The sequence below is a fragment of the Triturus cristatus genome, chromosome 1_1 (assembly GCF_964204655.1).
Source record: "Triturus cristatus chromosome 1_1, aTriCri1.1, whole genome shotgun sequence".
Classification (NCBI taxonomy): Eukaryota; Metazoa; Chordata; class Amphibia; order Caudata; family Salamandridae; genus Triturus; species Triturus cristatus.
In genome coordinates, this window is record NC_140579.1 from 1071662405 (window position 1) to 1071679669 (window position 17265).

General features: G+C 43.0%; 1 protein-coding gene across 1 annotated transcript in view; it reads left to right on the top strand.

Moving 5' to 3' along the window:
* ITPR3 (inositol 1,4,5-trisphosphate receptor type 3) overlaps window positions 1-17265 on the top strand; it is an 895552-nt gene that overhangs the window by 366970 nt on the left and 511317 nt on the right. Inside the window, 1 exon segment of the mRNA XM_085647149.1 lies at window positions 5707-5802. Within this exon segment, the coding sequence (XP_085503275.1) occupies window positions 5707-5802 (96 nt within the window).

Consider the following 17265-nt stretch of genomic DNA (forward strand, 5'->3'; position numbering starts at 1 on the left):
CAGAGTGAAAGAATTGCGACAATTGGAGTCCAGAATGATTATTAAGTATGACACCGTACAACCACTAGGTTTGAACAAGGATGAAGAAATGTCGGTTCATCTGGGTTAACTGAATCATTGAAATGTGCTGCATATTGAAAACTCAAAATGTATTATATTTTGTAAATGAGAAGCCATGAGTTTGTTTTTTAACTTTTCACATATACCATAGTAATTGGACAATTTTGTATTTTTTTGTAGGAGACCAAACTGTCAGCGTACCACTAAGAAGATTGACTTACAGAGGCACAATGAAATTATGATTTTGTTGGATTGAAATGAGATAATTATTAGAAAAAAGAGTAAGGCCACTGATAACTACGGCCCACTGGGGCAGAATATGAGGAGTTTAAGAAACAGCCCACTGGGGCTCAAACGAGGATTGCGATATAAATTTGTACATGCATCATGCAGCGAGTTGGTTTAAAAAGTGTTGTTTTGAAACAACCATTTTTGAGATTAATTTTGGGTTAAATGCCCACTGGGGCGGGACTGAATATCATTTTTTAATTGTGAGATAAACTTGCACAATATATATGCAAAGTACATTTTGATATAGTCGCATGTATAAGAAATTGCAAACAGTGGCAATAAGAATATATATAAAATAAGAACCTTGGAAATTTGACCATTACAAAATGGATGCCAAGTTTGAATGTCTTTGATATTGAGTTGGGGCAGGTAGTCCTACTTCTATGTTTTGTTTGAACACTATATGTTTAACGTTTCACAAACTACTGATTACCCGTGACCAAGGTGCGGCTGCACCGAAACACGTCGGGCGTTTGTTTGCCATTTTCTAAATAAAGAATCACGCTTATGGAATTGGGCTCAAGATTGCTTTTTGACCACGAAAAGGCTTTTTTGAAAATTTAAAGGAGGACCGCTACCTCGCTTGAGCCCGCAACCGCAAAAGCGGCAGGGAAATCAGCGAACTGCATAATTGATATATATATATATATTATCTACTGACGGTCGCCAGTAGATAGTTATAGTTAGGACCGTGTTTCCATAGGAAATCCGCAACATTCTATTTGGAATAACTTTGGCGCCGGTTGACGAATCCTCGCGAATTTTTCAAAACTAATGGGGCGCTTCGCTCCACTCCTACCCTGAAAGTCTCAGGGGGATTCGTCAAGCGGGGGCTGAGAAAAAAGGGGGGTCCCAAAACGCATTTTCCCCATGCAATTTCCCATAGGACCTTTAGTCCGAGCTACAGCCCGAACGGCTGAACAGAATTACTTGAAATTGGGCAGAGAGGTAGTCCTCAGGTCAGGGATGTGCCTTTTGCAGGTCTGGTGTAAATCTGTTCAGTAGGTCCTGAGAAAATAGCATTTAAATCAATATATATATCTGTAAGCGCGCTCCGTGCGCAAAAATTAAAAATAAAGACATAACTTAGCATTTAAAAAACCGTACAAATTCACTGAAAAAACCATAGGTTTCACACACGTTATAGTTAGGAATTAGCATTTAAAAAACCTTGCAAATTCACTTAAAAAACCTTAGGTTTCATACAAGTTATAGTTAGCTGTACATTTCACTCGTAAAAAACCAATGAAATTCCACGTTATAGTTAGATCAGGTAACTATAACTTGCGCGACCGCAATGCACAATGTGTCATTTCAGATGTCATCATTGATGTCATGAGTGATGTCACTGACCATGTCATAAGTGATGTAATATGTGACGTCATCAGCAGTGCATTGCGGGGGCGCAAGTTATAGTTACCTGATCTAACTATAACGTGGAATTTCATTGGTTTTTTACGAGTGAAATGTACAGCTAACTATAACTTGTGTGAAACCTATGGTTTTTTTAAGTGAATTTGCAAGGTTTTTTAAATGCTAATTCCTAACTATAACGTGTGTGAAACCTATGGTTTTTTCAGTGAATATATATATATATATATATATATCCAAAACACAGTATTCCACCTGGGACCAGCCGGAATACTGTGTTTTGGATTCAATTTGGGCTGCTGAACCGCCGCTTACAGACTCTGTTGACCTATTCAGGTTGTGGCTTATACAAAGCTAGAGTGCTTCACCATATGTGGGACACTCACAGAGTTTTCGTTCTAACAGCGGCAGGCGAGGGGATGTTTTTATTGACGGCTTTTCCGCACTGAAGACGGCAAGAGCCAGAAACGCGTCTGCGGATGTTTTATAGCCGACACATACCCCGTGAGTGCACCGGACCTTGGGAGTACCATGAACTCCTTGTTTTTGCTGTGTAATAAGTGGTTTCCACCACCACTTCCCGGTTGCACCCGCTGCGAGTTCGGCTGGTCCCAGGTGGAATACTGTGTTTTGGATTCAATTTGGGCTGCTGAACCGCCACTTACGGACTCTGTTGACCTATTCAGGTTGTGGCTTATACAAAGCTAGAGTGCTTCACCATATGTGGGACACTCACAGAGTTTTCGTTCTAACAGCGGCAGGCGAGGGGATGTTTTTATTGACGGCTTTTCCGCACTGATGACGGCAAGAGCCAGAAACGCGTCTGCGGATGTTTTATAGACGACACATACCCCGTGAGTGTACCGGACCTTGAGAGTACCATGAACTCCTTGTTTTTGCTGTGTAATAAGTGGTTTCCACCACCACTTCCCGGTTGCACCCGCTGCGAGTTCGGCTGGTCCCAGGTGGAATACTGTGTTTTGGATTCAATTTGGGCTGCTGAACCGCCGCTTACGGACTCTGTTGACCTATTCAGGTTGTGGCTTATACAAAGCTAGAGTGCTTCACCATATGTGGGACACTCACAGAGTTTTCGTTCTAACAGCGGCAGGCGAGGGGATGTTTTTATTGACGGCTTTTCCGCACTGATGACGGCAAGAGCCAGAAACGCGTCTGCGGATGTTTTATAGCCGACACATACCCCGTGAGTGCACCGGACCTTGGGAGTACCATGAACTCCTTGTTTTTGCTATATATATATATATATATATATATATTCACTGAAAAAAACATAGGTTTCAGGCCTGATATAGTTAGGAATTAGCATTTAAAAAACCTTAGAAATTCACTGAAAAAACCATAGGTTTTACGGGTGTTATAGTTAGCTGGAAATTTCACTCGTACAAAGCCATTGAAATTCCTCCGATATAGTTAGTTGTACTAACTACACCTTGCGCGCCCTCAATCCACTGCTGATGATGTCACATATTACATCATTCATGACATGGTCAGTGACATCACTGATGACATCTCAAATGACATCATCCAGTGAATGTGGTTTGGTTCGTTATTTAAATATGTATTATATATATATAGCAATTTGCATTGAAGAATGAGTGGATATATAAATATAAATATCTGGATGGAGGATTTAGTAGCAGTGTGATTGACTGTTTACTTGACTAATTTATAGTGTCTCACTAAATATATTGGATAGTGACTAAACTGTGTGAATATCTGTATCACTTTGTCAGTTGTTGTGTAAACTGCTGCACCAGTTGCTTACTAGCTACGTGAAAGTCTATATTAGTTATTGATTAGTTAACTGAGTATTTGTATGGGAGAGTGAATGTGTGTGTGGTTCATTGGGGGTGTGTGACAGCCCAAAGATGTGTGAATAATTGATTCAGTAGGTATATGAAGTTAAAACTACATGTTATAACAGTTGTTTGGGTGAGTGAATATCTTTATGGGTGTGGTGATGAGCAAATATATGTCTCAATGGTACATATCTAACAAACTAGAAAAATAAAAGCCAGTGTATGTGTCAGTTGTTGTATATAAATAAGTAGCATAACCAAAGGAAATGATGGACGGAGTGTTGAACATTGCAAGCACTCACCCCCAGTCAACTGATCTGGGTTTAATCCACCACCGTTCTTTAGTCCACTCTGCCACCCCAGTTCAGACATGGCCATATGCAAATCAGTCTGACCCTGTGCCTCATGGGAACAGTCCAGCCCGAACTGCCAAGCCATGTCTTCCCTGGCCCGGAAACAAGCTTCCTAGGACCGGTTTCTGTCATTTCAGCCGTCTACAGCCTGGCTTGCTTGAATCCAGTGGCAAAGTGAGCAAGGGACTCACGTCTGAGCATACCCTGCCAACTTGTGGCGAACAAAGCATAACCAAAGGAAATGATGGACGGAGTGCTGAACATTGCAAGCACTCACCCCCAGTCAACTGATCTGGGTTTAATCCACCACCGTTCTTTAGCCCACTCTGCCACCCCAGTTCAGACATGGCCATATGCAAATCAGTCTGACCCTGTGCCTCATGGGAACAGTCCAGCCCGAACTGCCAAGCCATGTCTTCCCTGGACCGGAAACAAGCTTCCTAGGACCGGTTTCTGGCATTTCAGCCGTCTTCAGCCAGGCTTGCTTGAATCCAGTGGCAAAGTGAGCAAGGGACTCACGTCTGAGCATACCCTACCAACTTGTGGCGAACAAAGCATAACCAAAGGAAATGATGGACGGAGTGTTGAACATTGCAAGCACTCACCCCCAGTCAACTGATCTGGGTTTAATCCACCACCGTTCTTTAGCCCACTCTGCCACCCCAGTTCAGACATGGCCATATGCAAATCAGTCTGACCCTGTGCCTCATGGGAACAGTCCAGCCCGAACTGCCAAGCCATGTCTTTCCTGGACCGGAAACAAGCTTCCTAGGACCGGTTTCTGGCATTTCAGCGGTCTTCAGCCAGGCTTGCTTGAATCCAGTGGCAAAGTGAGCTCACAGCTCATTGACAGCATGTATGAGTGAATCTATAGGTAAGTGATTAGATGTGTGTATAGATCTAGGAATCCCTGAGTGGGTGTTTAGAAACTTGTATTGGTGTGTCAATGGTTTCAAATATGGCACTCTGTATTTTACAGTGAGTGATGAAAGGTTATACTAGTGTATGATGAGGTGTATCTGATTGTCACATGGATGATGTCATCAGTGATGTCATCAGTGATGTCATTTGAGATGTCATCAGTGATGTCACTGACCATGTCATGAATTATGTAATATGTGACATCATCAGCAGTGGATTGCGGGTGCGCGAGATGTAGTTAGTACAACTAACTATCACGGAGGAATATCAATGGTTTTGTACGAGTGAAATGTCCAGCTAACTATAACACCCCTAAAACCTATGGTTTTTTCAGTGAATTTCTAAGGTTTTTTAAATGCTAATTCCTAACTATATCAGGCCTGAAACCTATGGTTTTTTCAATGAATTTCAAAGGTTTTTTAAATGCTAATTCCTAACTATATCAATCCTGAAACCTATGGTTTTTTCAGTGAAATTCAAAGGTTTTTTAAATGCTAATTCCTAACTATATCAGGCCTGAAACCTATGGTTTTTTCAGTGAATATATATATGTATGTATATATATATATATATAGAGAGAGAGAGAGAGAGAGAGAGAGAGAGAGAGATATGCGTGTGTGCGTGTGTGTGTCTTTCATTGTCTTCCTTCCTATGTGTCCTATATTGAACTGGCATTCCTTCCCATATGCACCATCTCACCATTGAGTTCAAACTCAGATACATTTCTTATCACACTTCATGCTTCAGGCTGCTAGTTTATCTGGAGGGTACATGCTGTCTGACAGTACAGTTATGTCATATGTGGTATTTCTTCTTAAGACACAATTTTAATTTCGCTCAGATAGGGGTGGGTCATCTATTGTGCTTATCTGTCCTTTTCTTGTCTGCAGGTTGTGCACCACGATCCGTTTCAAGGAGGTGCCGGGCACTGGAATAGTCTGTATCGTTTCAAGCATCTTGCCACAGGACACTACCTGGCTGCAGAGGTATGGAAGGAAGCAAGTAGGAAAAATATTGTTGATTATCAGTAATGCCTCGTAAGCTTCTGCGAGGGTGAGGCTTTCTTTTAAATATTAGATGACACACAAACAATTGCATTATGACACTTTTTCCCAACATTGTTAAACTAGCAGGCTAATGTCAATTTAGGTTGTCCTATATTTAATGCTCCTTATGTCAGATACATTTTTTTATTGAGTTCGGAAATGGGGAACCAGGTTCAAATCTTTGTGTCAGCTCTACATACTGTGATTCTGGGCAAATTCCTTAATCTCCTGCGCCTAAAAGAAAAAAAGTGACCTTGTTTAATGAAACTGGTGCTCATACAATGTGCTGCAATACCTTTGGGTCGAGCTTGCCCTATATAAAACTGGAAAAAAAAGATATGGTGTTGCAGGCAGTTTTCTCAGATGTTGAAAAGGCTAGGGTTAGCATGTGTTTTTTTCGTGCGATTCACCATAGTGTAATAAGGATAGTTTTGGTCACTGAATAAATCTTGTGAATTGGGAATAGCTTCTTCTTTTCAAGAATAATTTTGTTTTTGTAACTAATTAGCTCAATTTTTTGTAATTTGATGAGTCTCTTCAAATGTGTCACAAATTGAGTTTTAAAAAATCAATTTGTATTTTGTTAAAGAATCAGTGTTTTTCATGTAATAAATACATGTATTTATATAACAAAATGCATTTTTAAAACTTTCTCAAGAGAATGTTCGAGGCAAAGGGAGACGAAACCTTATAAAACTTGCATTGTCAATGCCAGTAGGTCTGGCTTGTAACTGAAAATGTCTCTTCACTCACTGAAAGGCTTAGGCACTCAATACGTCAACAGTCATGCACTCGGTCAGTCATCCTTTCACTCATATATCTATTTATCTACCCACTGATTCACTCTTGTATTCACTTCCTTACCAATCCACAATAAAACAGCCACACAAGCTCCACAAGCGTATGGAAGATAAATTAAAAGAATAAATGTAAAAATGCAGCACAACAACTTGGCAATTACAGACTTGCAATACAAAAATAAATGTAAACAAAGCAGCAGATAACTGTGTTGCAGTGTTATTGTATACAGGTCTCAGTTCTTTAAGCTGCCACATTTAGGGGCAGCATATTGCCCATCCTTGTTTAAAAAGCAATGATAGAATACACATAATACCATTCCAAGTGTATAGTGTATCACTGCTGTACTGATCCAAGGTGGCTAGCATAACACTTCTAAACATGGTGGATATCTTTGAACGCTAAAACAACACTAAAACACTGATGCATTATGGACAATGCCATTCCAGGATGACTGTCCAGTTTAGAGACCGTAGCTGTACAGGAAGCAGGATACTGCAGAAGAAAAGAGACAAATGTCTGACCCAGTAGGACTGTTGGGAAATTTGCAGGATACCCAAAAATAGTACTAGGAAAGAAATTAAAGGGAATCAATGAAAGGAAAAACTGAAAACTAAAGAACTGACACCAGCATAGACATTGAAGCACCCTCATTTTCAGTTGGATTTATACATGTGATGAGGCAAAATGCTCTTTCTGACAGGAAATAGAGCCAATGTCAGAAATGGTTTAACCTATTACTGCATGTGGTATGCCGTCTTGGGGAGAAATAGCATGTGACCGACACTAGACAATAGACAAAAGAGGGCTGACCCAAAAATCCTGTATGCATATGCGTGTAAACTTTATTTATATATTTACTTTATCACAGGGGCCTAGTGGACAATTACACCTGACAGATCCTCTCAAGAGTCTAATAGGGAGTATCACAGTAAAAATCTTTTACCTTCGGGCTTATAAATGAAGTGGCTAACAGCAAAACCTGTTGGAGTCCATGTAAGAATATATATTTCTCCAGGACATTAACAGTGTATTTCCACTCCAACCTTTAAAGTAAATTGACTCTAACATGTAGTTTTCACAATAAACAAGTCAGGTCCACTGCTTGTGTTTTGATTTTTTTTTTAATAATAAACAGATCAGACCTATGGCATTTGACAAAACGTTTCCTTATTAACTAATCAGGTCTATACGATTTATCATTATCTTATTACCATAATCAACGCAGGCCTACTATGTCGAGCATAAGGCTGGCTTCAATATAACCAGGTTATAATAAGGAATATCTCAATGCATCCTTCTACCCCTAGGGCTTTGTTGGATAGGCAACCAACATCGGACCCCTTTTGCATTATAGTATTTTATGAGAGTCCATGTAACACAATAACTAACTACTGGCTTTAACACAGTGGAATAACAATCCACCCTTGAAGGTCTAACTTATGCCTTTCACAATAAATGACAGGCCTACTCCTTTTGTCATAAGTATTCATAATATAGAGATCAGACCTATAGCATCTGCTTCCTAAATAACCAATCAGGCCTATAGCCTTTATCGTAGGTTTATCACCTTGAGAAACCTAACCCTGTATTGAGCACAATCTTTGCCACAAACCATTCATTGTTATACATAGATTAAATGAAATGAAATGAAAAAAACATTTATATAGCGCAATAGCTACACTGAGGCATCCCAGCGCTGCAGACGAACGCGGACAGAGGGAGAGGACTCTGCAGATTTAGACGTAATTGTTGAAAAGTAGAGTTTTTAAGAGTTTGTGGAAGGGCAAGAGATTGGGCTCCGTCCGTAGGCGTGGGGGAAGAGCATTCCATAGCTTGGCGAAGTTGTAGGAAAAGGAGCGTCCGCCACATCTTCCTCTCTTTATTCTCAGGAGTAGGGCAAGGGATGAGGACGCTGAGCAGAGGTGTCTACTAGGTTGGTAGAGTGTTATCATAGGTCTGCTGATTGCAGGACCATTCCTCCAGAAGGCCTTGTGCGCAATGCACATGGTTTTGAATTGGATTCTTTCTCTGACCGGAAGCCAATGAAGGCTCTTCAGTGCAGGGGCTGCGGATTATCGATGAGGGGTCTGAATGAGCATGCGAGCTGCGCAGTTTTGAATAATCTGAAGCTTGCGTGTGGTGGCTTGGGGAGCCCCTAGATACAGGGCATTTCCATAGTCCAGGCGGGATAGAATGAGACCTTGGACCATGATTTGTTTACCCTAAAATTGGAGAAGGGGGGAGTATTTTACGTAGCATCCTCAGCAGGCTGAAACAAGTGGCCGAGAGTTTTACCGCTTGGTACTGAGCTGTCCAACTAGATGCCAAGGCTTTTGATCTGGTCTTTGGGAACTGGAGCAGGGCCAAGGCATTTGGGCCAGAGAAGCTCCGAGTTAAAAGAGGAAGAGTTTCCAAGAAGCATAAGCTTGGTTTTGTCTCCATTGAGCTTTAGGCATGAGTGTTCCATCCATTTGGCTACCTCCTCTAGGCAGCTTCCTAGGTTGCTTGGTGCCTTCTTGGGGTGGTTTAATGTCACCACAAGCTGAGTGTCATCAGCATAGATAATGATTTTTATGCCAAATGGACGTACAATTTCTGCCAGGGGACTCATGTAGATATTAAACAGTGTAGGGCTCAGGGAGGAGCCCTGAGGTACACCACAGCTAAGGGGCAAACGTTTGGAGACAACATCTCCTTCAATGACCTGGTAAGATCGTTCACCTAGGAAGGATTGTATCCAGGCGATGGCATTGCCTGATACTCCTAGGTTCCCAAGTCTATGAATCAGCGTGTCGTGGTTTACAGTTTCAAATTCGGCACTGAGGTCAAGTAGGATGATTGCCACAGAAACCCCTTGATCCAAGATCCTCCTAGCCTCCTCCGTTACTGCAAGGAGGGTGGTTTCGATCCCATGTTGGGGACGGAAGCCGGTCTGTGAAAGATGGAGTAAATTGTTAGTTTCTAGAAACTCTACTAGCACTGTGTTGACGTGCTTTTCTAAGCTCTTACTCAGCCAAGGAAGAAGGGAGATAGGGCGGTAGTTGCTCAGGTTGTCCTGGTCAAGGTTGGGCTTTTTTAAGAGAGCCTTTACCAAAGCACATTTCCATGCCGGGGGGATCACTCCAGAGGAAATGGAGGCATTAAGCAGGTCGAGGACTGTCAGTAGGAGGTTTGGTATGACTGGTGACAGGGCCCGGGGGCTGCAGGGACTGATGGGGAGCCCGATTTGACCCGGTGCATGATGGGATCTAAGGTTACTAGGTCCAAAGGGGGGAAGAGCTCCAGTGTAGCTTGGGTTCCAGATCCTGAGCTTGTGGTAGGGGTCGGTTTTAGTAAATTACAAATATGATGAAAATAAAGTCTGGGATAACAATTTATATCTGCTCGAAAAGAGCATTACAAGGATTCTCAAAGCTTGAATGTATCCCCAGGGGTTGTCTTAGGGAGTAACCAAAATCAAAGGTCTGGCCACCCGAGATATTCTTAGGTTATATGTAACAAAGCAAATGTCTACAATCTTCTACTGAGTGTAATGACAATCGACTCCTACAGTCCGACCAGTTTGAACATGTGCTTTTCACAGTAAGTAAGTCAGGCCTCCTCTAACTTTTTCAGTGTTTTCATTATGAACAGAGCAGTCCAATGACATCTGACATAACTTTCCCAAATGAACCAGTCAGATCTATAACCTTTACCATTGACTTGGCACCATCATCAACTCAGGCATGCCAAATAGAGCATAAACTTTCTCACAAGGCATCCATCAGACAAATCAATAAGCACATTTACAAATATGTATAAAAGTACTGTTGGCTAGACAATTTCCCTCTTAAAATTTAACAAGGATTACCACAGTGCAAATCTTCTACCGTAAGGGTTTGTACATGGAAGTAACCAACAACAAATCCCTTGCTTAACCCCTTCGCTGCTAGGCCTTTTCCCCCCTGTGCTAAGCCTTTTTTGGGCTATTAAGGGTAGTGCGCGCTTAGGCCCCTGTAACTTTTTGACCATATAAGGTATCCACGCCAAATTTGCGTCCTTTTCTTCCAACATCATGGGGATTCTAAAGGTACCCAGGGTTTGTGGATTCCCCTGGAGGGGTCCCAGAAATTAGCCAAAATACAGCAAATTGTTTTTTGGGGGGAAATACGTGCTGCAAATGAAAGCATCTGGGTTTTTCTCTGCAAATGGTATCAAAAAAGGGTTTGTGGGGCTGAAATCACCATTTTCCCAGCTTCTAGGGAATGACAGACTTTTGTCAGAAAACCAACATTTTTTACACAGTTTTGGCATTTTTCTGGGACATAACCTATTTTTGCTATTTTTGTGCTTTCAACCTCCTTCCAGTTAATGGTAGAAATGGGTGTGAAAGCAATAATGGATCCTGGAAAACTATACATTTTAGAAAAGTAGATAACATTCTGAATTCAGCAAAGGGTCATTTTTGTAGATCCATCAAGGTTTCTTTATAGAAACTAACAGGTAAATATAGGAAAAATTGAAAATTAGTTGAAAAAAACAGCCTTTTGTGTCAACGTTTTAACCTGTAACAACTTCTAATTATGACAGCTCTTTGAAAGCAATATACTGTTACATCCTCTGGACCTTCCTGGTTGTGGGGATATATAGGACTTGTAGGTTCACCAAGAACCCGACGAACCCAGAGTCAAAAACTGAGCAGCAATTTGCAATGGTTTTTTATTATGTTCCGGGTATATAGCAATTATTGTGGGAAAATGTATACATGGAAAAATCGGTATGAGAGACACCTATGTATTTTTGAAATGAGAACAAATTATAGAGTTTAGAAACAGTACATATTTGCACATTTTCGAAATTGGGAATACTCATACTAGCATGAGAATTATCGGTCATTTTTCAAAATGACTCCCTTTTTACACAAAGTCTTTCATTTGGAAGGCAGAAATGCAACAAAAATCAATAGGTAATAACAGTTGCTTTACAAATCTAAATTACCCTAAGTCTCCCGATAAAAATGGTACCTCACTTGTGTGGGTAGGCATAGTGTCCACGACAGGAAAGGGCTCAAAACCCAACGTGAACACACCACATTTTCACAATGAAAATGTTCCCTTTTTTTGCGAAGTGTCTAGCTGTAGTTTTTTAACACTAGCTCTGCTGGCACCTAGGGAAACGTAGCAAACCTATACAATTTCTTAAACTAGACACCCATGGGAATCCAGGATGGGGTGACTTGACTGCCTCCCACCAGGTTCTGTTACCCAGAATCCCTTGCAAACCTTAAAAATCGTCAAAGAAATCACATTTTCCCCACATTTCTGTGGTGGAAAGTTCTGGAATCTGCGTGGATCCACAAATTTCCACCCACCCCGCGTTTCCCAAAGTCTTACGAGAAAAATGGTACCTCACTTGTGCGGGTCGGCCTAGTGCCCGCGACAGGAAATGGCACAAAACGCAACGTGGTCACACCTCAATTTCGCAGTGAAAAATTACCCTTTTTTGGCAAAGTGCCTAGCTGTAGTTTTTGAACCCTAGCTCTGTGGGCACCTTGGGAAACCTAGCAAACCTATACATTTTTGAAAACTAGACACCCAGGGGAATTCAGGATGGGGTGACTCGACTGCCTCCCACCAGGGTCTGTTACCCAGAATCCCTTGCAAACCTAAATAATTGTCCCAAAAAAACATTTTCCCCACATTTCTGTGGTGGAAAGTTCTGGAATCTGCGTGGATCCACAAATTTCCACCTACCCCGCGTTCCCCAAAGTCTTACGTGAAAAATGGTACCTCACTTGTGCAGGTCGGCCTAGTGCCCGCGACAGGAAACGGCGCAAAACGCAACGTGGCCACACCTCAATATCGTAGTGAAAAATGACCCTTTTTTGGCAAAGTGCCTAGCTGTAGTTTTTGAACCATAGGTCTGCCGGGACCTAGGGAAACCTTAGCAAACCTATATATTTTTGAAAACTAGACACCCAGGGGAATCCAGGATGGGGAGACTTGACTGCCTCCCACCAGGGTCTGTTACCCAGAATCCCTTGCACACCTAAAGATTTGTCAAAAAAACCAAATTTTACCCACATTTCTGTGGTGGAAAGTTCCGGAATCTGCGTGGATCCACAAATTTCCACCCACCCCGCATTCCCCAAAGTCTTACGAGAAAAATGGTACCTCACTTGTGCGGGTCGGCCTAGTGCCCTCGACAGGAAACGGCGCAAAACACAACGTGGTCACACCTCAATTTCACAGTGAAAAATGACCCTTTTTTGGCAAAGTGCCTAGCTGTAGTTTTTGAACCCTAGCTCTGTGGGCACCTTGGGAAACCTAGCAAACCTATACATTTTTGAAAACTAGACACCCAGGGGAATTCAGGATGGGGTGACTCGACTGCCTCCCACCAGGGTCTGTTACCCAGAATCCCTTGCAAACCTAAATAATTGTCCCAAAAAAACATTTTCCCCACATTTCTGTGGTGGAAAGTTCTGGAATCTGCGTGGATCCACAAATTTCCACCCACCCCGTGTTCCCCAAAGTCTTTCGAGAGAAATGGTACCTCACTTGTGCGGGTCGGCCTAGTGCCCTCGACAGGAAACGGCGCAAAACACAACGTGGTCACACCTCAATTTCACAGTGAAAAATGACCCTTTTTTGGCAAAGTGCCTAGCTGTAGTTTTTGAACCCTAGCTCTGCGGGCACCTTGGGTAACCTAGTACACCTATACATTTTTTAAAACTAGACACCCATGGGAATGCAGGATGGGGTGACTTAACTGCCTCCCACCAGGGTCTGTTAGCCAGAATCCCTTGCACACCTAAAGAATTGTCGAAAAAACCAAATTTTACCCTCATTTCTGTGGTGGAAAGTTCCGGAATCTGCGTGGATCCACAAATTTCCACCCACCCCGTGTTCCCCAAAGTCTTTCGAGAGAAATGGTACCTCACTTGTGCGGGTCGGCCTAGTGCCCGCTACAGGAAACGGCGCAAAATGCAACGTGGTCACACCTCAATTTCGCAGTGAAAAATGACCCTTTGTTGGCAAAGTGCCTAGCTGTAGTTTTGAACCCTAGCTCTGCGGGCACCTTGGGAAACCTAGAAAACGTATACATTTCTGAAAACTAGACACCCAAGGGAATGCAGGATGGGGTAACTTGACTGCCTCCCACCAGGGTCTATTACCCAGAATCCCTTGCAAACCTAAAACAATGTAAAAAAAAACACATTTGCCCCACATTTCTGTGGTGGAAAGTTCCGGAATCTGCGTGGATCCACAAATTTCCACCCACCCCGCGTTCCTCAAAGACTTACGAGAAAAATGGTACCTCACTTGTGCGTGTCGGCCTAGTGCCCGCAACAGGAAACTGCGCAAAACGCAACGTGGTCACACCTCAATTTCGCAGTGAAAAATGACCCTTTTTTGTCAAAGTGCCTAGCTGTAGTTTTTTAACCCTAGCTCTGCAGGCATCTTGGGAAACCTAGTAAACCTATAAATGTTTGAAAACTAGACACCCAGAGGAATCCAGGATGGGGCGACTTGACTGCCTCCCACCAGGGTGTGTTACTCAGAATCCCTTACAAAACAAAAAAATTGTTTAAAAAAACACATTTTCCCCACATTTCTGTGGTGGAAAGTTCCGGAATCTGCGTGGATTCACAAATTTCCACCCACCCCGCGTTCCCCAAAGTCTTACGAGAACAATGGTAACTCACTTGTGCGGGTCGGACTAGTGCCCGCAACAGGAAACGGCGCAAAACGCAACGTGGTCACACCTCAATTTTGCAGTGAAAAATGACCCTTTTTTGGCAAAGTGCCTAGCTGTAGTTTGTGAACCCTAGCTCTGCTGGCACCTAGGGAAACCTTCCAAACTCATACATTTCTGACAACTAGACACCCGGGGGCTTCTAGGGAGGTATGGCTTGCATGGCTCCCCCAATGTTTCTTTACCCAGAATCCCCTGCAAACCTCAATTTTCAGCCAAAAAAATCACTTTTTTCACACATTTTTGTGTGGGAAAGTTGTGGCATCACCGGGCTCACACGAATTTCCCACCACCCAGCGTTCCCCCAGGTCTCCCGGTAAAAATGGTGCCTCACTTGTGTGGGAGGCCCAAGTACCCGCGACAGGCAAGGGCCCAAAACGTAGTGAGGCAACATCAAAATTGCCTATCTTAAAACCACCTGGTTTTGCAAGGGGGGTTCACCTGGGTTTTTGGCCCGGTGCTCGGCGGCCATCTAGGGAAACCTACCAAACTCATACATTTCTGAAAACTAGACACCCGGGGGCTTCCAGGGAGGTATAGCTTGCGTGGATTCCCCAACGTTTCCTTACCCAGAGTCCCCTGCAAACCTCAATTTTAGCTAAAAAAATCACTTTTTTCACACATTTTTGTGTGGGAAAGTTGTGGCATCACCAGGCTCACACAAATTTCCCACCACCCAGCGTTCCCCCAGGTCTCCCGGTAAAAATGGTGCCTCACTTGTGTGGGAGGCCCAAGTACCCGCGACAGGCAAGGGCCCAAAACATTTTTTGATAGGCAATGTTGATGTCGCCTCACTACATTTTGGGCCCTTGCCTGTCGCGGGTACTTGGGCCTCCTACACAAGTGAGGCACCATTTCTAAAGCGAGACTACAAAAAAGTCTGATCTCACCTGCAAAAGTTTGATGTCACCTGAAACAAAGTATCCTGCTCCAGCAGTGCGTCCAGGGCGCGGTATCCGGCTCTGATTTTCATTTCCAGAAGACAGGGCTTACTTAAAACATCATAACAATTGATGCATCTTCAGGTTGTGCTTATTAGCTGGGGTGAAATGTCCTCATTTTAGGCAAAATATCAAGTTGAAAAGTAGTGAGTTCATGAAACTAAGAGGAAAAATGTGAGGCAAACCATGAGCGGTGCAGAAAAAAATAAAATAATGAAAAATATAATCATTTTACTGGGAGGGTGCAAAAGATGTTATGGAATCATCGTTTGAGTGAGTGGGGCATTCTGAAACGGAGTGGTAGGTCGGAACACTAGTAAGGTAAAATTATAAAGATAATTTAACCTATACATAAAAGAAATAAAAGATCTGTATATTTCCTATCGGTTTTTAGGTCTCGCCAGCGCATGAGCTGCACTGGCGCGACATTTAGTGAGTGGGCTTTTAAAAAGCCGACCACAGCTTTTTATGCGGTTACACGCACAGTAACGCGCATTCCTCGCATCACTTGCGGGCACCCTTACAGCGCACCATCAGGCGCCATCTGGCTTTCCTCTCGCTTGCTCTCCCAAGTGCGTGCTTCAATTCTCCTCCCTCTCCCCCACCACAGAGCACGTCTCGCAGCCGCGCGTCTTGTTTCAATCTCCCACGTTACTCTTCTAAAACATTAGCATGTGTGATATCAATATCTTAACTGAAGTCCTAAGGGCAGTTGATGTCAAAATGAATAACAGGAAATACAGTATGGTATTAAATTTTCTTGATTACAGCCAAGCGGTCTGATTCAATCAGATAAACAGCGAAGAATTCTACTTCGTATGACTCATAGAGAAATTAAGGAGCATGACTAAACGCGCTGTTAACTGCAGTAGGGCAAAATGATGCATCGACTCTTCCGCAAACGTGTTTAAGAAACAGCGCCCCAATAGTAAACGGCCCCTTCACCAGCATGATGCAATACGCCCAGCAACACGTCCAATTGAAGCATCTCCACCTCAGAGCCTTCGCGGGTTCTGTCACCAGAGCACCTTCAGCTCAACGGCTCCTAAAACTGTCGCTGCTGCTAGGCCAGCTAGACATAGATGTTTTCCTGCCTTCCAGGACTCCAAGTCAGATCTCATTGGTGCCGCCTTCTGACCGCACGGCACTTCCGGTATGGTTTTTTTCACCGAGGGCGTCGCGTGGCTGGAGGTTCCGGTACGGGCATTCTTTTCACCAAGAGCATCACGCGCCCAAAGATTTGACTGCACGCGGGCTGCGACTCAATTTCCGCGCATTGCAGGGGAGCCTTAGTAGCCAGCACGAAGGCGAATAAGGCATTCCCCTCATTTTGTGAAATTTGTTCTGCACATGACACTGAAGCGCGACCTAATCAATTGGTTGCGCTGCTGGCATTAGATGTGAATGTGGTCGTTTAGCAAACTCATTAAAAACAAGACAAGCTCTTGTGTAATGGCAGCCCCAATATAATACATTTCCAGACTCTGGCATTCCATTTGCAATGCCCTGCCTCTTAAATCAATACGCTCATCAGATCTAATAAAAAAATCTCCAAATTGAGATATTTCTAATTAGCAACTTATTCTCAAAATATTTTGGCGCTTTCTCATCTTCCAGTGCTTGTTTTTCGTGCAGCTTATTGCTCTTATACGGAGCCGAGTCTCTGAGTTCACTTTGTGAGTGGCTGTTAATTACGTGCATAATTGGAAGCGCTGGAGCTGAGGCTGGAGACAGCGTTTTTCTGATGGTGCCGGTCAGTCATATTGGGTCATAAAAGTGCTTAGAACAGGTGCTCGTCAAACACTGGACTCTACAGAACAGCGGTCACGAGCTTCAATTAAATTTGTGATTTAAGTTGACGTTTTAAACCATGTCCTTAATTACATAAGCCACGCATTTTGGAAATGATTCATAGCTAAACCTC